At 40.6% G+C, this 23,962-nt stretch overlaps 1 protein-coding gene across 1 annotated transcript; it reads left to right on the forward strand.

Annotated features, from left to right (window-relative positions):
• The first annotated feature begins 3,875 nt into the window (after nt 1-3,875).
• LOC142198613 (uncharacterized) lies at nt 3,876-15,117 on the forward strand. Its single transcript, XM_075269645.1, has 6 exons — nt 3,876-4,134; nt 9,461-9,949; nt 10,920-11,030; nt 11,631-11,696; nt 12,834-12,924; nt 13,026-15,117. Exons 1-6 carry the CDS (start codon nt 4,062-4,064, stop codon nt 13,228-13,230), a joined length of 1,035 nt encoding a protein of 344 aa, XP_075125746.1. The 5' UTR covers nt 3,876-4,061; the 3' UTR covers nt 13,231-15,117.
• The last annotated feature ends 8,845 nt before the right edge of the window (nt 15,118-23,962 follow it).

Consider the following 23,962-nt stretch of genomic DNA (forward strand, 5'->3'; position numbering starts at 1 on the left):
GCGCATGCGCGAAATTGCGGTCCCAGCCATAGTGCGCAGGCCTCCGACAGGACGCTGAAGTAGCAATGGGAGGATACAGAAGACCATAGAGGCGGCGCTGTGGTCGGTTTTCGAGCTGCAATGGGGACGCCCCCATCGCTGCGAGAGAACTCATTAGCATACCGGTACAAACCAGTATTTTGAACGAACGGCGCGGTGGAGAGCCCATCCAAAGGTAAGAGACAAATAGCCTTTCTAAAGGCTATTCCGCCGTGTTAACTAGAAAAAAATGTGTTTTAGTGGTAGAATCCCTTTAATATGTATACATACCTCCCAACCGTCCCGATTTCCGCGGGACATTCACGATTCCGGTGCCGTGTCCCGCGGACCCGGTTGGAGGGAGGTATGTCCCGATTTCAACACAGATCTGCGTCCAGAGGACGCAGATCTGAGTTGAACACATACACGGCTAAAGCAAGGAGCTGTCACAGCTCAGCTCCTTGCTTCGCCGCTGCACACCGCCTACTGGCAGTGTAGAAGCGATGTGATGATGTCACATCGCGCCTACAACTGTGTTCGAGAGAGAGAGGCGCGGAGAGAGCGGCGGGGGAGCGAGGAGAAGGTAAGTGTAATGTGTACACTGAGGTGGAATGTGAAACTGGGGGCAGATGAAGGAGAGGATGGCATGACACTGGGGGCAGAGATGTGGGGACATGAATCAGGGGGCAGAGATGGAGGGACATGAATCTGGGGGCAGAGATGGAGGGGACATGAATCTGGGGCAGAGATGGAGGGGACATGAATCTGGGGGCAGAGATGGAGGGGACATAAATCTGGGGGCAGAGATATGGGGACATGAATCTGGGGGCAGAGATGGAGGGGACATGAATCTGGGGGCAGAGATATGGGGACATGAATCTGGGGGCAGAGATGGAGGGGACATGAATCTGGGGGAAGAGATGGAGGGGACATGAAGGCAGAGATGTGGGGACATGAATCTGGGGGCAGAGATATGAGGACATGAATCTGGGGGCAGAGATGGAGGGACATGAATCTGGGGGCCGAGATGGAGGGGGGACATGAATCTGTGGGCAGAGATGGGGGACATGAATCTGGGGACAGAGATGGATCTGGGGACAGAGATGGGGGGACATGAATCTGGGGGCCGAGATGGAGGGGACATGAAACTGGGGCCAAAGATGGAGGGGGGACATGAAACTGGGGGCAGATGAAGGGTGTATATGAAACTGAGGGAGAGATAGAGGGGGGACATATAATTTACGGGTGACTGTAGGAGGATTATACTATGTGTGTGGGCACATGAAAAATTAATGAGAATGGGCGGAGTCAACACAAAAGTGGGTGGGGCTAAATTTGCCGCAGCGCACCGCACATTTTGTCCCTCTTTGGGGTCTTCAAAAGTTGGGAGTTATGTGTATATATGTGTACATCTGCTTATAGTTTGTGTCTTGTATATTGTGTGAGTACTGTATGTTTGTATACAGTTTTGTGTGAGTATACTGTATATGCTATAATAATGTATATGTGCTAGGATAATGTATATGTGTGAGTATATATGTTATATGTATGACTGTGTAGGTATATATGTTATATGTATGACTGTGTAGGTATATATGGTATATGTATGACTGTGTTGGTATATATGTGTGAGTATATACAGTATACTAGTTTTGGAAATTGCTTCACCTCACTTATACCTACAGAAACGTCATTGGTTTCCCTATAGGTATAATGGAAGCAGAAAGTCCTCAGAGGAAACCTCTACTGACTTTCTGTGAAAAAGCGCTGTGGGAAAAACTGTAATGCGATGTCGCTGTGGTTTTTCCCACAACACTTATTTTGCTGTGGCCGCTACATGAGGGTTTATCCTTATAGTGTGATGCACAGATGATAAGGATTAGGCCCAACAGCGAGACACAGCTAAAAAAAACACTGTGGAAGAAATAGTGGTGAATCACAGATTTTTTTTTTCTCCCACAGTATTTTTTTTGAGCTTTGATGCATTTTCCTGCACTTTCTCCCCCTATTAATTATATGTGGAAACGCTGGTGATTGCGCAGCTAGAATTCCCCTGCCATAGTTTAAGCGCATGCATCTTACAATTTGCAGCATCTTCCACATATTTTTTTTTCCTGCAATGCGAGGATACTGATGACACCCAATTATACACATCTTCCCGGGACATCACCCCTGCACTCATACAGAACACCAGTGACTGTCTCTCTGCTGTCTCAAATATCATGTTCTCATTCTATCTGAAACTAAATCTCTCTAAGACTGAACTACTACTGTTTCCACCATCTAATAGATCTGTCCCTGATATATCCATTGCAGTCTCAGGCTTTACTATGACTCCTAGGCAGCAGGCCCGCTGCCTCCTGGTCATGTTTGACGCGGACCTTTCCTTCACCCCTCATGTTGAATCACTTGCACGTTCATGTCACCTCCACCTCAAAAACATCTCCAGAATACGCCCTTTCCTTACCAGAGATACACTAAAGACACTTATTGTTTCTCTGATTCATTCTCGCCTTGACTACTGTAACTCCTTACTAATCGGTCTTCCCCTCACTAAACTCTCCCCTCTACAATCTATTCTGAATGCAGCGGCCAGGCTCATCTATCAGGCTAGATGCTACAGCGATGCCTCTGGTCTGTGCCAGTCGCTACATTGGCTGCCTATTCATTATAGAATAAAATATAAAGTTATCGCCCTCATCCACAAGGCTCTCCATAATGCCGCACCTCCATACATTTCCTCCCTCATCTCTGTCTACCGCCCAACCCGTGTTCTCCGTTCACTCAATGATCTAACACTTACATCCTCTATTATCAGAACCTCCCATGCTCGTATACAAGACTTCTCCCGAGCTGCACCACTTCTCTGGAATGCTCTACCCCAGACAATCAGATTAACTCCCAATTTCTACAGCTTCAAACGCAAACTAAAGACGCATCTTTTCAGACAAGCCTATCACAATGTCTAACGTAAACCCTTAACCCTCCTCTGTCCCCGCTCCCACATTTCCCCACATGATATGATGCCATTTCAGGCTAACTTTATAGGTCCAAGCTCCTTCCACATGTTACAGGACACGACTGTTGACGGCTCATAAAGTCTTATGTTTATGTAATGACAGTCACCTCTATTACAAAAGTGTCTGACCTCTGTATAAGTAATACCGCCCCTGCTACCTCTTGTGTCACCCCCTCTACCTCATAGATTGTAAGCTCTTGTGAGCAGGGCCCTCAGTCCCATTGTGTGAAATGACTTTCTTTGTAATGTATCTTTTTGTCTGTATTTGAACCCTACAAATTGTACAGCGCTGCGGAATATGTTGGCGCTATATAAATAAAATGTATTATTATTAGTATGCAGTAAATTGATTAAATTTCATTCAGGTTGCTGGGGTTTTTTTCTGCAGTAGACAAAAACACTGTGTTTCTGCAATGTGGGGTTTGTGCTTGCAATCATTTTCTGGAAGAAAACGAGTATTATCTGACAGAATTGCAGATTTATATCTTATAAATATATATTTTTATAAATGATGTAAATACATTTTCTTTATTTTACTTTCCTTTAGACATCTCCAATGGCAAATGCAGTGTGCGGTGCTGGTCCTAGGCCAGAAGCCTTGAATGATTGTGAGTTCCTTCCATTGCAGTACATAGTCACTGACTAATATGATGAAATGTATAATTCTAAAGTACTGATGTGGCAATAAAGCATCTATTGGACATATATTAGCATTAGTTATATTAGATGTGGTCTGAGGGTGGGGGGGTCGGACCAGGAGAGGATGGGAGGAGATGCTGGATTCTGAGTCCGGTCTCCCTGATTAACATTCTCCCCTCGAGCCCTGGCTGCTGCCGTCTGACAAAAGAAAACTCCTTCTAAGTTTTTCTTTTCCATGCGTGAGGCCTGATTTCCCGTCATTGTGCAGACCCCCTTCCCTTACAGGAATGGACACTCCACCCTGACACTGAAAATCCTCAACACCCCGCAAGCCGGAGGATTTCACATCTCACAGAACTCACATCAAAGACAAGGGATAGAATTTATGCTGTTATTAAGGGAGATCATGGGGACCCCCAGTCTGCGGCTGCTGGTGACCCTCTGTATCCTCCCACAGGGTAAGTAAGACGTCGTATGCTATAAAAATCAGAAAATCAGAACATAATATTTATATATCATATTATAAATAGCAGGTTGATATTATATAATGATGATATTATTAGTGGTAGTTGAGGTGGTTGTATATTATACTATACAATGATATTACGGTATTATTATTAGTAAATATTATATGTTATATATTATAATATTATACAATGTTATTATTATGTTAATAATCATATTACTGTATTATTAGTCCTATTGTAAGTAAATTATTATTTCTATTGTTACACTATCCCATTGATCGAAAAGGAACTTGCAGAAATCCATAAACAACTCTATACGGATATATGGAACAGATTATAACTTGCAGAATTTACTACAACGAATGTGTCACATTGGAACATGCCCTAAAACCGTAAGACAAACACGTAGCGAAAAACACCCCAAAAAATGCTGCGGATAAAAAGTGGCAGAAATACATGGACGTTGCGTTTTTCATTGCATTTCAGTAGAGTTTTCCTCTGCGGTCTTTCTGCCCTTATTATACCTATATGGAGTACGCCAACATTTCTGCAGCTATAAATGGCGACACAACACACAACATATCTTGCCATGTTACAGTAATTTCCAGCATTATAAAGAACCTATGGCTAAGAACCTATTGTCATAAGGAAGCACAGGGAGAGATGTGTTTGGTATGCTGTCAGTCGCGCCAAATGTAAATTTGGGAAATGTTTGGGAGGAAACTCTCTTTTATTCTACTTACAATAAAAATTGAACTTCCTAAGAATTTTGCAGACGTGAGACACTCCTGATACTGTGGGATTTCAATGATGAAATTCTACTGAAATAGTTGACCTAGTTGACCATACTGGGTATGAGTTATACAAGAGCTTGTGGTAAGTGATTTCCGACATTATACAAGGCGAATTACCAAACCACTAAAAGTATTCCTACATGGAAGAGACACCTGGGAATAAATAGCAAGAGAGGATATAATGAAGAAAGCCTCAATACTGTCATGATAAATGCAGATGATGGTCGGACTATATTACATGAGAGTTCTATGTCTGACACTTCTCATATCAGAGAACAGGAATATAAAGAGCAAAGTTATTCCCAAAGCACAATAAAATGATACTACTACTATAATGCCCCTATATACAAGAATATAACTACTATAATACTGCTCCTATGGATGAAATTACAACTACTATAATACTGCCCTCTATGTACAACAGTATAACTACTATAATGCTGCCTCTATGTACAGGAATATAACTACTATAATACTGCTCCTATGTTCAAGAATATAACTACTATAATACTACTCCTATGTGCAAGAATATAACTACTATAATACTGCTCCTATGTACAAGAATATAACTACTATAATACTGCTCCTATGTACAAGAATATAACTACTATAATACTGCTCATATGTACAAGAATATAACTACAATAATACTGCCCCCTATGTACAAGAATATAACTACTATAATACTGCTCCTATGTACAAGAATATAACTACTATAATACTGCTCCTATGTACAAGAATATAACTACTATAATAATGTCTCCTATGTACAAGAATATAACTAATATAATACTATTCCTATGTACAAGAATATAACTACTATAATACTACTCCTATGTACAAGAATATAACTACTATAATACTGCTCCTATGTACAAGAATATAACTACTATAATACTACCTCCTATGTACAAGAATATAACTGCTATAATACTGCTCCTATGTACAAGAATATAACTACTATAATACTGCTCCTATGTACAAGAATATAACTACTATAATACTGCTCCTATGTACAAGAATATAACTACAATAATACTACCTCCTATGTACAAGAATATAACTGCTATAATACTGCTCCTATGTACAAGAATATAACTACTATAATACTACCTCCTATGTACAAGAATATAACTACTATAATACTGCTCCTATGTTCAAGAATATAACTACTATAATACTACTCCTATGTGCAAGAATATAACTACTATAATACTGCTCCTATGTTCAAGAATATAACTACTATAATACTGCTCCTATGTTCAAGAATATAACTACTATAATACTGCTCCTATGTACAAGAATATAACTACTATAATACTGCTCCTATGTTCAAGAATATAACTACTATAATACTACTCCTATGTGCAAGAATATAACTACTATAATACTGACTCCTATGTACAAGAATATAACTACTATAATACTGCTCCTATGTTCAAGAATATAACTACTATAATACTGCTCCTACCGTGTTTCCCCGAAAGTATGACACCCCCTGAAAGTAAGGCATGCGGGGGTTTCTGTTGAATTGCCTAATATAAGGCATCCCCCGAAAAAAAGGCATGCCCGGCAGTGGTGTGCGGGGTTTTCGGGGGGCGGGGCTTAGCGGAGGTTTTGGGGGCAGGGCTTAGCGGAGGTTTCGGGGGGCGGGGCTTAGCGAGATCCACTTCACTGACACAGCTGCCGTGCTCTGTGCTCCATGTGCACGGCAAAGCCAGCTGCTGCCTCTGCTGTTGTAGGATGAGCTCTCCCAGCTCATCCCAGAGGCAGCAGCTGCCATACAGAAGAGGCAGCAGCCGGCTTTCCTGTGCACACGGAGCATAGAGCCGGGCTGCTGTGTCAGTGAAGTGGAGCTTGCAAAGCTCCGCTAAGCCCCGCCCCCCGAAGCATCGCTAAGCCTTGCTCACCACTTCCAGGATGAACAGCAGCACCAGCGCTGCTAGGAAGAAGGGAAAGGTAAGTAGGATAACTTCCCCCCTCCCCTACACTACCTACAACCGGCAGTCATGCTGACGCTCCACTAAGGAAGTGCCGGCATGACTGCCGGTTGTAATAAGGCACCCCCCGAAAATAAGACAGGTCCTATATTTAGAGTGACAATTTAATATAAGACACTGTCTTATTTTCGGGGAAACACGGTATGTACAAGAATATAACTACTATAATACTACTCCTATGTACAAGAATATAACTACTATAATACTACTCCTATGTACAAGAATATAACTACTATAATACTGCTCCTATATACAAGAATATAACTACTATAATACTGCCCCTATGTACAAGAATATCACTACTATAATACTTCCCCCTATGTACAAGAGTATAACTACTATAATACTACTCCTATGTACAAGAATATAACTACTATAATACTGCTCCTATGTACAAGAATATAACTACTATAATACTGTTCCTATGTACAAGGATATAACTACTATAATACTGCCCCTATGTACAAGAATATAACTACTATAATACTGCCTCCTATGTACAAGAATATAACTACTATAATACTGCTCCTATGTACAAGAATATAACTACTATAATACTGTATGTACAAGAATATAACTACTATAATACTGCCCCCTATGTACAAGAATATAACTACTATAATACTGCCCCTATGTACAAGAATATAATTACTATAATACTGATCCTATGTACAAGAATATAACTATGAGAAAAAAATCCATAAAGGGATTCAAACAAAGTTTGAAGGATCTGCAGCTCACAGGAGGTTAAAAATCAAAAAAACGTTATTTCATACTTTTAAGAGGACTTGCCCCAAGTGGGTGAATACATTCAGTGGTTTAACAGCAAGACATGGTGAGAAAAAGATAGGAAAAATGTGAAAATAAAACCAAGAACCGCTGACGCGCTTCGGGACTGATTTTTAGTGTCCCTTAAGCATAGCGGAATACAGGTTTTATTTTCACATTTTTCCTATCTTTTTCTCACCATGTCTTGCTGTTAAACCACTGAATGTATTCACCCATTTGAATAAAATAAAGTATGAAATAAAGTTTTTTTGATTTTTAACCTCCTGTGAGCTGCAGATCCTTCAAACTTTGTTTGAATCCCTTTATGGAATTTTTTCTCATCGTTTTGCTCCAAGAGGTCAAGGAGAACAGGGTCGTGCACCATAGGAGGACAAGTGAACGGAAGATAGGTGAGCTACTTCTCTATTTTTTCTTAAAGTGTTGTTGTTTGAAGAATATAACTACTATAATACTGCCCCTATGTACAAGAATATAACTACTATAATACTGTTCCTATGTACAAGAATATAACGACTATAATACTGCTCCCATGTACAAGAATATAACTACTATAATACTGTTCCTATGTACAAGAATATAACTACTATAATACTGCTCCCATGTACAAGAATATAACTACTATAATACTGCTCCCATGTACAGGAATATAACTACTATAATACTGCTCCTATGTACAAGAATATAACTACTATAATACTGCCTCCTATGTACAATAATATAACTACTATAATACTGCACCTATATACAAGAATATAACTACTATAATACTGCCCCTATGTACAAGAGTATAACTACTATAATACTGCCCCCTATGTACAAGAATATAACTACTATAATACTGCTCCTATGTACAAGAATATAACTACTATAATACTGCTCCTATGTACAAGAATATAACTACTATAATACTGCTCCTATGTACAAGTATATAACTACTATAATACTGCTCCTATGTACAAGAATATAATTAATACAGTATAATACTATACTATAATATTGCCCTATGTACAAAAATATAACTATTATAATACTGCCACATCTGTACAAAACTACCACCACTATAATGCTAGCCTCTACAGACAGGAATATATTTGTATTCTTTGTGATAAAGAAAACACTATTATTTTGCCCCATAGATTCCTTTGTACCAGATTGTCCCATGACCATGATATATAAATCAGGGATAGTAGCAGGAACCTTTGGCTGCATTCACATCTGCATTGGAGCCTCTGACGGACCAGAAAAATGGAAGGCCGACACTAGAGCGATAGATAATATAGAGGCGATGTCTATATGTAAATGTCTTCAGAGTGTCTGGATAAACGCCGCTCTGTCTGTGCTCAGTAGCTCAGATATAACCACTGGACGTCTTCTCTTGATCTAGGTGCAGCCTCCTTACTAAAGAGTTGAGGATTTTGTTTGTATTCTCTTTCTTTTGGTTTCTGGTTCACAGTGAAATTAGTAATATCTTCTTGCCTCCATAACAAGTTCTCAATTAAATTAGTAATATCTACTTACCTACACAAAAAATTCACAATAATTTTATCTTGACACCATGCAGAACATTTCTATAAACCAGTGCTGAGCTAGCTGTATCAACAACACATGGGCAGAGGGTTAAGATGTTTTCCGCCATCTAGTGGCTTTTTATGAAGGAAATACAGTGGGTGAGATAAGGGTCATTATTGAGTGAGATGTGACACAAAAAGTCTTTATTGTATTTTTTTCTCCCAGTCATCCAGGGTCAGAACTTCATGATACGAAACGTCCATGTGGAGAAATGTGTCCATGCTGCTGACGACACTGGAAGAGTCTCGCTGGCCAAGTGTAAAGCTAATTCCCATCATCAGTACTGGACCTGGGACCTGGGCACCAACTCCATCGTCAATGTCCATAGTAAGAAGTGCCTAACAGTGATGACATCGCACAACCATCATACCCTGAAGATAGAATCGTGTGAGCGGAGACGGAACCAGGCCTGGATGTGTGACCAGAGAGGTTACCTTATGCTCTACGGTCATAACTTACATTTGGCTGCCAAACAAGGGACCAAAAAAGTCTTCATGTCAAGTGGGGTGGATAAGATGAGTAAATGGGAAACGCAGCAGAATTCACCAATTTGTGCAGAAAGCCATTCTCCAAAGAGCTTCACACCAACATCTCATCTCATTGAGCAGAGCACCAAGAAAGATCCAGAACAAGTGACAACTGTATCTTATGAAAGTAAGAGGACAAGCACATTATTGGGCTTTTATCTTCTTATCGAAACGCCATTATTATTGTTAATAGCATGCATACAAATACATAGAATGTTTTAATGTTAACGGTATTGGCCAGGAATTGATATCCACCAGAGCTGAGCTGCAGAAACAAAGCCCGACCACTATACGGGGCCTGGAGCTACCTGCTTCTGGCTCTGTGCACTGTATAGTATAAGTGTCAGAATTAACCTGGAATCACTAATGTTTATGGTTTACGATAAAAATGGGCCATAAATCTTTTAATTTTAATTCATTTAATCTTTTGACAACTAAAGTGTTTTTGACCTTAAACATAAATGTCAATTTTATATGATAAAGGAGAGAAGCTATTCTTTGTGATATATAGGGTTATATGATAGAGGAGAGAAGCTGAGCTCTGTGATATATAGGGTTATATGATAGAGGAGAGAAGCTGAGCTCTGTGATATATAGGGTTATATGATAGAGGAGAGAAGCTGAGCTCTGTGATATATAGGGTTATAAGATAGAGGAGAGAAGCTGAGCTCTGTGATATTTATAGGTTATATGATAGAGGAGAGAAGCTGAGCTCTGTGATATATAGGGTTATATGATAGAGGAGAGAAGCTGAGCTCTGTGATATATAGGGTTATATGATAGAGGAGAGAAGCTGAGCTCTGTGATATATAGGGTTATATGATAGAGGAGAGAAGCTGAACTCTGTGATATATAGGGTTATATGATAGAGGAGAGAGGCTGAGCACTGTGATATATAGGGTTATATGATACATGGGAGAAGCTGAGCGCTGAGAGATATATGACTCGGTGCAGAATTTCAGAGCAGAAGAGTAATAAACATAGTAAATCCTGAATGCCCCATACACAGCCAATGACAGTTCTCCCTATATCAGTGTGTATTCACTGTAGGACTATATACATAGGTATTTTTTTTAATGTTTTTTCTACTTTAAAAGCAAAATCCAGCAAAATGACAGATGAATCACCGACATCTCCCGGTCTTCTATATGTGAGTGAAAGAACCACTGCAACACCTATTCCTGAACAAGCTTACCCCACAGACATTGGTGAGTCCAATGAACCAGTATGTTGGGATGTTATATACACAGACACTAAAGAATACCTTAAACATAAAGGTCAGGATGACAGGTAGGCAGACTATGCAAAATTTAGGGGTTAAAAAATGCTCACATAGGAATACACTAAGACAGCAAGGGACAAAGGGTGGGAATTGGGCACACTCTCAAAAACCTGACTCGGTGATCAAGTGAGCTTGTCTCATGTAAGAGGTGATCCCGGTGTTGGATTAGCCCAAGAAAGTACCAGATGAACCTCTGGCAGGCCCAGGCTCTAGTACAACACTAGTTTACTAGAACGCAAACAAATCCGGAGGGTACTATGGTCCATTTCTTAAGATTGTTGGAGGGTGGGTCTAAGGAACCTTAGTCCAACACTTGGTAGTCTTGGAACATATATTACACCTCAAAAGAATGAATTTGATCCCCAGTTTACCCATCACAGTAGAGTCCAGAATCTGTATACTAGCAGACTATGATCTACTGACAGTAGACCAAAGGATTTGGAGGTTAGTAGGACGCTCATGGTTAATGTCCGCACATTACTTCAAGTTGGAGTCACCTTTTGTTCTACCATTTATACTGTTATAGGTGATCAGCAGTTTGTCAGCTCCTGGGAGATGTTGCCTGAAAGCATCTACGTCCAGGAGGTAGATGGTGAGTACTTTTCTAGATTACTACCAAATCTCCCATATCTATGAACAAAATTGGTCAATATGTCTCACTGCATTGCAGGAACTATAACACTTATTTCTTATTACCATATGATGGCTTGGTTTCTTTCAGGATGATATATAGTTTACAGGCACACAAGTAGCGCTTGGTACATCATTGCTGGGTTCCATCTGTATTATACACACCCTGGACCTGGCTCTCACTATCAGGGTCACCTAGAAATGGCCACCAGGCAATCATGTATGGATGCCTATTAGATCCTGCCAGAAACAGGGCCTAATCGGCATCTGCTGAAATATACAATATGTTACAATACAGAAACAATTGTATGTTCAAGTTCTCTTGTGGGGATGTGAAAAATGTCTTAAATAAAAGTGTAAATAAATGTAAAAAAAAATCCCAATTTCAAAAAATTTTAATAAAAAAAGTGTAAAAGTTCAGCCATTGGTCACCTTGTCACCCCCTCAAAAAAATGTGAGTCAAGCGTAAGGGAAAAATTGTCCAAAAAATACAGAATCTGCATTTACAAAAATGGGTTTTATTTGGTAAAAAAAACTTTAATGCATAACAAACCTATAGAAATATGGTATCTTCGCAATGACCCACTGAGAAAAGTTACCATGTTATTTTTGATTCAGAGTGAACAGAATAAAAATAAATAAAAAAAAAAAAAAATTACAGGGTTTTTCTTTTTTCACGCTGTCCCCGAAAGCAAAAATAAGCAAAATTTTATTTTTAGATCTGTCCTGGAGTGATGCCATCTAAAAATAAAACTCATGCAAATTTCCAACAGGATAAAAAAAAGTTAAAAAAAACCCTCTTAACTTCCAATCTAGCCTGTGCCCTTAAAGGGTTAAAAATGAAAAATTTTATTAAATTTTAAAAAAAAAATTGAGAAAATTTTAATTTTTTTGGAGGGGGAGGCGAGATAAGGGGCTATTAACTCAAACATGATTAAACTTTCCCACTATGGGGCTTTGTAGCTGTGCCCGTTTCGTTGTGTATATAATGGTTTGGAATACATTGGAGCTTGAATCTATAGAAGAATATATTATGAATTTTACAGCTTTGGACCACAACTCTACATTTATGTGTTCAATATTCTTCGTCTTCCCATAGGTAGTGGATGGAGAATAGCCATGCTGATCCTAAGCCCCTTCACGTTTATACTGGGGGTGATCATACTAGCACTGAATGTCCGTGTCAATAAGTAAGTCCAGTGTATAAGGCTAGTCTACACATCTTATACGTACTGTATATAAATTTCAGGTTGTCAGGTTACACTGCTCTAAATATTATTCTGCCTTACAGGAAGAGGAAACTTTTATCAGCATTGCCAAACCATGTCAAACCTCACCATAGACTTGGCACTTCCTATGAGCAATCCCCTTTAACCGGGAAGGTTGATCCATCAGAGTATCTGGGTCCGGACTCCAACACACCTACCCTGAGACATGGAGAGATCCTGATAGAGTGGAAGGACGGCACCATCACTCCTCTGTATGATCACCAGTAGAAGAGCAATGAAAACCTAGTTTTACATGAAAGAACTGTATATATCATGACCAAACCATGCCTATCCTAGACTCCTTTGCCAATACATGACCACCCAGAATTCTTGTGTAGTTGTGGAGCAACATTAATCTATGTCTCTTCTAGGGTTGCATGGCCAGTAGATATCTGTCTACCTATAAATGACCATCTTTCCATTTCCAATAGTTATAGAGATATTAGATTCGAAAATTGTGAACAAATTTTTGACCATCCACTTGTCTTTATTGGTTGGAGTAACCACAATCTGTCTCCTCTAGACAAGGGTGTAAATAGCAAAGTCTGGGCCCCATAGTAAACTTTTAACTTGCCCCCCTCCCACCTCCACACGGTATAGCATCCCCTTTCCTGGCCCCCACATGGTAAAACGTTCTCATTGCTGGTCCCACACGTTCCATTTACCCCCAGTATAATGTTCCTCCATGCAATATAATGTTCCATAGTGGCCCCTACATACATTATAATGTCTCCTTCAGTGTTCATTACAAATACTGCCATAATTTTGGGTACGGTAGTACCTGAAACTTTTGGATTCACCAACCTCAAACTATTATTATACTATGGGGTCTCCTCAGACCACAGAGTATAATTATTGGATGCCCAGGGGAGGTGATGAAACATAAAAATCTATGTTACTTACCTGGACTTTGGTCTTCGTGCCTCTTCAATGACGGCACAGAACATACTTGGCACAGAACATAGTGACCCTGGCATGACCCAAGTAACCGCTGAGGACTGTAATTGGTCACTTATGTCATTGAAGAGGCCTGAAACCAGTGCCGGAGCCCAGGGAAGGTAATTCACACAATTCTTATATGTTTCATCACCTTCCCCTGGCCCCTGATCATTATACTCAGGAGTCTGAAGAGACCTCAGCGTATAATAATAGCAGTTTTGTTTTGGACGTGTTTGGTCCAAACGAAACTTCCGCCATATCCTGAAGCTGTTCAGAGTCATCAACGTGTTATGGGATAAAGGGTGGGCTGAAGGGAAAGCAAAGGCTGGAGTTACTCCAGCAGGTAACAGCCTATTTAGAAAAAAAAAAAAAAAAATAGCATAGGCCCACAGAGCCTCTAGACCTTCCATACTTTGTCTGACCACTATATTATAGTCTTCCCAGTGGATACATAACTATTCTCTCATCATCAGTAGTTGAAACCATAATAATCAATATCATTTCTAGACGTTATAGCAGTTATAGAAATATAAGATTCCTAATTTTCCAACTAATTTTGCAAATCTTACCATTTTTATTGGTTGGCATCACCACAATTAATGTCTCTATGACCATTAGATTATTTTTCCAGGTCAATAAACATCCCACCAATTTCTTCTCTACAGTAGACCCTATATGGGTTGTGTGACTATTAGGTTTCAAACCTCCTAATATACGACACCTTACCTGTCTGGAGTTCTTGGAGTAACAACTTCTAAGTCTCTTCTATATTTTCCAAAAGTTGTACACCAATTACATTAGTGATTTCTTTACCACCACATCCTCAGTAACTGGAGTCAGCCCAAACCATGTGGTTTCTAGACCAATGGTTATAGAACCGTATGATTTCTAACTTCCCAATCAATTTGTCCATACTATATGAGAATCTGACCTCTATATCTTCCATGGGTTCCATGACCTTGATTTCTCTCCATCCGGTTATTATTACTTGGTAGGACAACACTTTTTTTTCTAGAGCTTCTAAAAGTGACATGACCATTACTAATATACCAACCAATAGTTGACTGTCATCACAGGTTCAGTTGTTGGAATAACAACGTTGTCTTTATGAGACTACTCAAGGGTTATACGACCATTAGATTTCTGTCTTCTCAGATAATAAAATTCAGTTGTTGGAGTAACAAGAACTTGTGGCTCTCTTTTTCGTTCCTTTGGTTGTATTAATGTTGAATGTCTAACCTTCTAATATAAGACCAGTCTCCTGTCTTTAGTACACAGAATAATAATCTATGCCCTCGCAGGGACCATATGAGGTGCACACATATAATAAATGGCAAGGTTTGTGAAGCCAAAATCCACCCTAAGGGTATGTTTAGATGGTGAAAAATGAAGAGAAATTCCTCTTCATTTTTCGCTGCTGTACTCCACTGTGGGCTACCTGTGGCGGGATGCTGATGCAAGGCATCTAATGCCCATATAATGAATAATCAGATTATTGTACTATGTAATAATCCCAGATGTCGGGTATGGGCAGATCAAGTGTCATTGGTGGTATCTTGTAGGACACCTAACCCCCCTGGTGCACTGTGCGGTTACATGGACTGGGAGTCCTGGGATAATCCTCTGATAACAGATGGTGCTTTGCCATTTTTAACGTGATATTTGAGAAGAGTGTATAGTGATACGTCCAGACAGGATAAGACATGAAAGAGAGGAATATCTGCCCGCTAACATGAAGCTGGTAATGGCGTCTTCCAGGATGGAAGACGCTTAAAGTGAAATAATAAGTTAGTTACAATTTTCCATATAAAAGTTCATCCACACAACAGGATTATATGCCGGTGTGTTGTAATAACGGCCAGCACACGGCCCATAGACTTTAAAGGGATTCTACCATTAAACTACCTTTTTTTCTAATGAACACGTCGGAATAGCCTTAAGAAAGGCTATTTGTCTCCTACCTTTAGACGTGGTCTCCGCCGTGCCGTTCCGTAGAAATACCGGTTTTAACCGGTATGCAAATGAGCTCTCCGCAGCAATGAGGGCAGGCCCCAGCGCTGAAAGGCCAATGAGCGCATCCCCATTGCTGCCCGAGAGCTCTTTCCTGCGCCGCCTCCTTCTTCTGCAGCAACTCTTCTGGCTTCTCTTGCTCTTGTAGTTCTGTATTGAACTGCAAGAGCGGCTACCCAAAAATGGCCGCAGGCCGGTGGCCATTTTTGGGTAGCCGCTCTAGCAGTTCAATACAGGAGCCGGCCGGTGGCCATTTTGGGGTAGCCTCTCTATGCTCCTGTATAGAACTACAAGAGCAAGAGAAGCCAGAAGAGGCGGAGTTGCTGCGGAAGAAGGAGGCGGCGCAGGAAAGAGCTCTCAGGCAGCAATGGGGATGCGCTCATCGGCCTTTCAGCGCTGGGGCCCGCCCTCATTGCTGCAGAGAGCTCATTTGCATACCGGTTAAAACCGGTATTTCTACGGAACGGCGCGGCGGAGACCACGTCTAAAGGTAGGAGACGAATAGCCTTTCTTAAGACTATTCCGACATGTTCATTAGAAAAAAAGGTCGTTTAATGGTAGAATCCCTTTAATGGATTTTTTCACACAACCTTTTATTTTTTTAATGGTCCGTGAAGAATGAGCCGAGAAAAAACAGAATGTTATTTCTCTTCCCTATTTCACAGATCCCTCAATAGACTCAGGTCCATGCATTGTCCTGCGGACACAAGAAACCAATACAGTTATATCAATTCATGGTACATGGCCACCATCTATGTTATGTCATAAGACTGAAATGATGAGCATAAGGGATTCCTTTTTATTAATACAGTATATTAGAAATGTCTTATAGGGAGTCTGTCACTGGGGTCAAGCATTAAACCAACAACATAGTTAGGTAGGTCAGGCTCACCTCTTTGTAAGGCCTCTTGTAGACGACATCCATGTGCTGTCCGTGTTTTCCTGCATAGCACACTGACTCATTCATTTCTATGGGCACATGCACACGACCATGATTTTCTATGGGCACATGCACACGACCATGATTTTCTATGGGCACACGACCATGGTTTCCACTGATCAGTATGCGAGCTGTGAGTATGTGCCGCACAATATAAAACAGCTCCTATTCTGTTCAGTGTTGTGGGACTGACTTGCCCATAGAAGCCTATGGGAGACTAAAAACCACTGACAGCACATGGATGTACTCAGTGTACCATCAGAATATCGTCCATTTTTTAGGACAAGCTAGGGACAGCATTAGATGTCTCCTATTTTTTGTTTTTGGTAGATCCGCAAAGAAGGGATCATACACTGACCGTTTTTGCAGACATACGGCACTGATACTGGAATCACACTGTCCGCAAAAAAGGAATACTGATTACTAGTTGGCGAATTGCAAAGTACACACGGTCATCTGCAACCGACCTAACACATTTTCCTTATAAAACTTCACACCTCCATCAATTATTTTACTACATGGAAATAAGCAATCTGGAGCACCAAGGTTAGCGCCATTGCTCCAAACTATTATGGCCTACACGGCTCAGGAACGCTCTATTTCCCCCTTCTTTCTTTGAGTGACAAGGAGCCAAGCTGAAATCGTGCCTGGCCCTGTCACTTAATACAAAAGGGGGGAAGGAGAATGTATTAGAGCAATGTGGGAATAGCCATGGAGCCGCCCTTGGTGCTCATTTGCATATTGAGTAATAAAGTGATATTTTTATACTTTAAATAAATAATGTATTAATATCTCAGATTTTTTATGGGGGGGGGGGGGAGTGTTACATTCAGGTAAGCCTGACCTATCCACCTGTGTTGCTGGTTTAATATGCTTCACACTGGTGGCAGACTCCCTTTAACCCCTTCCCGCCGATGGCACTTTTTGACTTCCTGACCAAGCTCGATTTTTCAAAACTGACATGTGTCACTTTATGTGGCAATAACTTTGGAACGCTTTAACTTACCAAAGTGATTTTAAGATTGTTTTTTCGTAACACATTGTACTTCATGTTAGTGGTAAATTTTGGTTGATATGTTTTGTGTTTAATTATGAAAAAATTGGAAATTTGGTGGAAATTTTGAAAAATATGCATTTTATAAAGTTTGAAATGATGTGCATTACATACAGATAGTCAGACCGCCAAAATTATATCATAAATCTCATGTCCCAGATCTCTGCTTTATGTCGGCATCAAACTTTAGTCACCCTTTTAATTTTTACGGACATTATAAGATTTACAAGTGAAACAACAATATTCAAAATTTTAAAGAAATTTCCAAAACCCATTTTTTAAAGGGCCTAATCCAGTTATGAAGGCGTTTTGAAAGACCCTTGTATTAAAGCCCCCCATAAATCACCCCATTTTCAAAACTGCACCCCTTAAATAAGCCAAAACAACATATACCTAGTAATTTAACCCTATAAGTGCTTAGCAGGAATTAATACAAAATGGAGGTGAAATTTTCAAATTTGAATTTATTTTACTAATATTTTCGTTTAGCCCTAGAATTTGCACATTCACAAGGGGTTAAAGGAGAAAACGCGTCCCACAATTTGTTAGGCAAGTTCTCCCGACTACCATAGTACCCCACTTGTGGGTGTAAACTAATATATGGACGCACAGCGAGACGCAGGAGGGAAGGCGCGCCAAAGAGCTTTTAGAGGGCAGATCTGGCTGTGATCAGTTTCAGGAACCATGTTGCATTTACAAAGCCCTTGAGGAGTCAAAACAGTGGAAACCTCTAGAAAGTGACCCCATTTTGAAAACCGCACCCCTCAAAGAATTTATCAAGTGATGTAGTGAGCATTAGTAACCCAGAAGTGAATATGTAAGCTGTGCGGAGTAAATTGGGTACACCAAATCCCATTCTATTTTCCCACTAGCTCCTATGACGCGGACGGGGAAGAGGGGCATTCTGGGGGATCAGCGCTGGTGTATTATCTCTCATAAGCTCTAAATATGGGGTGCCCCCTGAAAACGCTCGCACCGCTTACACATTTCCTTCTAGTCGCAGCCACTTATGTCCTAATGATTTGGCGACTTTTGGGGTTTTTGTCTTCACATTGTACAAGGTAGATTTTTATTTTTATTTTCTGGCAATCTGGCCATATGAGGGCTTGGTGTTTGCGGTATTAGATGTACTTTTCAATGCCACCATTTTGGGGCCTGTAACTTATTGACTACATTTTATTAACTCTTTCTGGGTGGGATGTAAAAGGAAACATCAATTCTGGCATTGCTTTTTAGCATTTATTTTTTTTCCCGCGCAGCGTACAGCATAAGTAACATGTTACCTTTATTCTGCGGGTCGGTACGGTTACGGCGATACCTCATTTATATGATTTTTTAATGTGTTGCTATTTGTGCAGAATAGAATTCAATTCAGGGAAAAAAATCTATTGTTTTTGCATCGCCATCTTCTGAAAGGCATAACGTTTTTATTTTTCGCTAGACAGAGCTGGTTGAGGGCTTATTTTTTGCGGGAAGACCTCTTCTTTTTATTGGTACCATTTTGGTTTTCATCTGACCATTTGATTACTTTTTATTGAACATTTTGTAAGGGAAAGGTGGTGAATAATCATTATTTTGTGCGGTTTTCTACGTTTTTTTTTTACGACATTCGCCGTTCGGGTTAAATAATGTTTTAATTTTATTGTTCAGGTTATTACGGACGCGGCGATACCAAATATGTAATGTTTTTTTCTATTTTTCTTTATTTTACATAATAAAACATTTTATATGGGGAAAATGGGATTTTTGGGACTTTATTTATTTCTATTTTATTTTAAACTTATTTAAACTTTTTTATTTTTACTTTTGTCCAACTTTTTTTTTCTGTCCCCATGGGGGATTGAAGCAGTGATCGGCTGATCACTGCTTCAATAGAGATACGCTGCAATACACGTGTTACACGTGTATTGCAGAGTATATGAAGCTGTCAGCCTGTGTAGACGCACAGGCTGACAGTTTCATTTACGGCAGGATCGGCCAGGCGCGAGGACGGGGTAAGTGAAGGGGCAGACCCGGGGTCACTGATCAGACCCCGGGCTGCCCCCTACGAACACCGGCACCCCCCGAAACCGGCGCGGGGGGTGCCGATCGGCACCATATGACACTGTAACCCCGGAGGTGCCGGTGGTCATGTTGATCACCGGCATCTCAGGGGTTAACACCCGCGATCGGACCCGGTTCCGACCGCGGGTGTTACGGGGCATTGTCAGCCGTGTATTACGGCTGACACCCGCTGTGCATGGTGCGCACACAGTTTCTGTGTGCGCACCATGCATCCGCAGTAATAGTACGGCGGTTTGCGGGAAGCCCTTCCCAGCAGCGCCGTACTATTACGGCGAATGTCGGGAAGGGGTTAAAGGGGTGTAAAATATTAGAAAAACATGGCTGCTATCTTCCACCATTGGCATGGATTGTGTCTGGTAATGTAGCTCTCCTCCATGAGGATGTGAATAAGGCTAAGCTGCAATACTACATAAACTTATGGACAGACTCATTTACTGCTCAGGGGCGCTCCTGGATATCCAATGTACATGTGAATGAAGCCATGTTGTACTTACCTGCACAGTAAGTGGCTGCGAGCGTGGTGAATAAACTGCAAAGGATAAAGGGGTTCTCCGCTATGGACAATTCCTATTTATTAGAAGGATTTCTTAACCCTGCTCTTCTGTTCGCATTTGCTATACACTTGTACTGTTCCCGGGTCAATATGACCTGACCTATTAATTCTTGATTTTTAGCTACTCTAATTGTTTTATTTGAATACTTTTTTCATTGAAATACTGTATGTGAACATGTTTGATCATAAACAAAAGAAAAATTTAAATTCAAACTTTATTTTTAATTTTTTTTTCATAAAAAGGTTACACAGGCTTTTTGCAATTATCTTCAATTGTTGACATTCTGCACACAAATAATAAAGAAGCTTTACATTACTATTACTAAAACATGAAATTTATCTTTTTGAAAACAAATTTTATAAATCAACAAATGAAAAATCATAAAAACTTCAACCATTTTAGAAAGAAAAAACTGAACATGTTCATGCGTTTTTACACTGAGCACAATAATAAGACCCATGTCCTTTACACAGATATTTTGAACATCCAGCACATGTCAGATTAGTCTTATTGTCACAGGAAGATGGACAGAAGCTCCATCTCTTCCTTTTTTTGCTGGTAGCTGTGCTGGTGGAGGCCGTGGATGCTGGACACTTTTTACAATGGCTGCTGCTCCCTCACTTCTGGGGGTCACTTTTCTGCTCTCAATATATGGCCTCACCAGGGATTTTCCCAATTCCTCAAGAAATAATCTTCTTTTATGCAGCTTCGGAAATCGGGGTCGATTTCTCTCCATAAGACAAATGCATTGTATGCAGAAACGTCCAGTATGTTATAAAATAAAATCATTGGCCACTGATTGGTTTTTTCGTTTGCATGTATATGTTGATATTACTTGGTCTAAAGCAGGGGTCCTCAAACTTTTCAAACAGTGGGCCGGAGGCAGAGCAGGTCGCACAGACATCGGGAGCGGTGCCCTCCAATAGATAAAGTGAAGTGCGCTCCATGCCCTGGCCCGAGCTCCATTATAAATGCACGCCTGCTGGCGTTGTCAGTGGGGCCAGACAGAAGTGCTTGGCGGGCCGCATGTGGCCCGCGGGCCGCAGTTTGAGGACCCCTGGTCTAAAGTATCAACTGCTCCCTTTGTGGCATTATAATCCAAAATAATGTCAGGCTTTCTGTCTTCTCTATCACTTACGGCATTGTCATGGTGCATTGTGCTCATGAGAATTACCTGTTTGTTTGTTTTTGGAACATAAGAAACAACAGTTGTATTTCCAGAAAAATAAAAAGTTGAACTGTACACCTCTCTCTTGCTAAGGATACCTTGCGGTAGTTCAGGTTTGTTTTTCTCTCATAGTACCCAGCATGGTAAGTTGTTTTTTCTTCAACATCTGGCCTAGTTGATAGGATGCAAAAAAGTTGTCACATGTGACATTTTGTCCTTTTAGTCCATGAGTCAAATCTAGAACAACACGCATACCCTGATTTTTTTCAGGTCCTTCATCAGGGGCTTTTCCTGTATACACTTGAACATTTAGAGCATATGAACTTTTGCTGTCGCAAAGTGTCCAGATCTTGATGCCATATTTTGCTGGCTTACTTGGTATATATTGTCTGAATGGGCACCTACCTCGGAATGCCACCAGTTTGGAGATGAAGTACACATAAAAAAACATAACTTTTGCAGTCAGAAATAATCCGAGACCTGTAGAACAGTATAAAATGCTATCGGGTCATATTGACCCAAACAGTACAAGTGTAACAATCAGCGTGTAGCAAAAAGTAAACAAAAAAAAATAAATAAAAAAATGTAGAGCTCCACAAATGAGGAGAAGTCAAGGAACCACTAGTTTCAAATCCTCATTAAAAAAAATCTGCAGGGTCTCAAAAATCATTTCGGGTGATATTGACCCGAACATAACAGCAGGGTTAAAAATATGCAGATCACAAAGTCTCTTCTGTTTTAGAACCCCTAATCTGTATATAAGCTTGCGGTATGTGTAACCTACAGCGCCACCACAGGGGAAATTACACAGGGTAAATTTACATCAGTGGGATGTCTGTCTAATGCAGGACAAGTGCAAAAGATGCTCCACTCTGGTCAAGACATGAGAATCCTCAATAGATGACCCTCCATTATTATTTATTAACCTCTTGCAGACTGGACGTTGACCATATACGTCCAGGTGGTGGCAGCTACAGGAGAGTGGAGCTGGCTGTCAGTGACAGCCCATCTCCTCCAGAAAGAAGGTAGGGACAGTTTATTACCATTTCTTCCTTCCCGATCACTGTATAAGCTCAGAAAGGGTCATGTACACGGCTATATAAGTTGTCATGATGCGGCTTTGCTTTTGGCCTGGCCGTCATGTGATCCACTGGGTGCAAGAAATTGCATCCGCTCTGCAGTAAGTACAAAGACACTGTATTTGGGTCTAACATATCAGCCCCTATTACAGGAGAAATAAAAAAAAAAAAAGGGGGGCCAATACGGTGGCTCAGTGGTTAGCACTGAAGCCTTGGAGTCCTGGGTTCTAGAGATGAGCGAGTAGTGAAATATTCGAAATTCGATTCAAGTATATCTCAATATTCGACTATTCGTTCGAATATCGAATCCCATTATAGTCAATGGGAAAAACATGCTCGTTTCAGGGAAACCAAAATTTGACCAATTGGAGTCACCAAGTCCACTATGACGACACCTCAGGAAATGATGCCAACACCTCTGGAATGCAACTGGGACAACAGGGGAAGCATGCCTGGGGGTATCTAACATGCCCAAGTCACAGTATTATTGCCACTGCTGCTGTACTGATTTAGCCAGCCAATGACTGTATATGTTTTTTTTCCAAAGTCTACGTTGTCGTAGTTCCTGTCCCACCTCCCCTGCACAGTTATTGGTGTAAAAAAAAGCGCTAGGGAAGGTGGAAGGGGAATCACAATTTTACTGCATTTACCGCGTGGTATTTGACCGAGTACCAGTATTTCGAATACCATAGTATTCGATCGAATACCTATTCGATTGAATACCTACTGGATCGAATACTACTTACTCATTTCTACTAGGTTTGAATCCTGCCCAGGACAACATCGGCAAGGAGTTTGTATGTTCTCCCTATGTTTCTGTGGATTCCCTCCCATACTCCAAAGACATGCTGATGCAAAACCAAAAATGTTAAAATGCTCCCTAAAGGTCGTTGAGGATTATGATGGGGGCACATAGTGTAAAAATTAGGGCAAAAAAAAAATTTAATAAAAAAAATTTCAGTAAGGCTTAGGTTCACATCTGCGCTTGATCACCGTTCAGGGATTCTGTCCTCTATTCCTGCAAGCATTACTTTGCTCTCCGCATTTTTTGGGCGGAAACTGGGTAGACCCCTTTATAGTCTATGGGATCCATGGGTAACCACTTTTTAAGAGGATTGGGTTTCCATTTTTTGGCTTCCCAACTAGACTGGA

This window comes from Leptodactylus fuscus, chromosome 1 (assembly GCF_031893055.1).
Source record: "Leptodactylus fuscus isolate aLepFus1 chromosome 1, aLepFus1.hap2, whole genome shotgun sequence".
In the NCBI taxonomy this organism is placed as follows: domain Eukaryota; kingdom Metazoa; phylum Chordata; class Amphibia; order Anura; family Leptodactylidae; genus Leptodactylus; species Leptodactylus fuscus.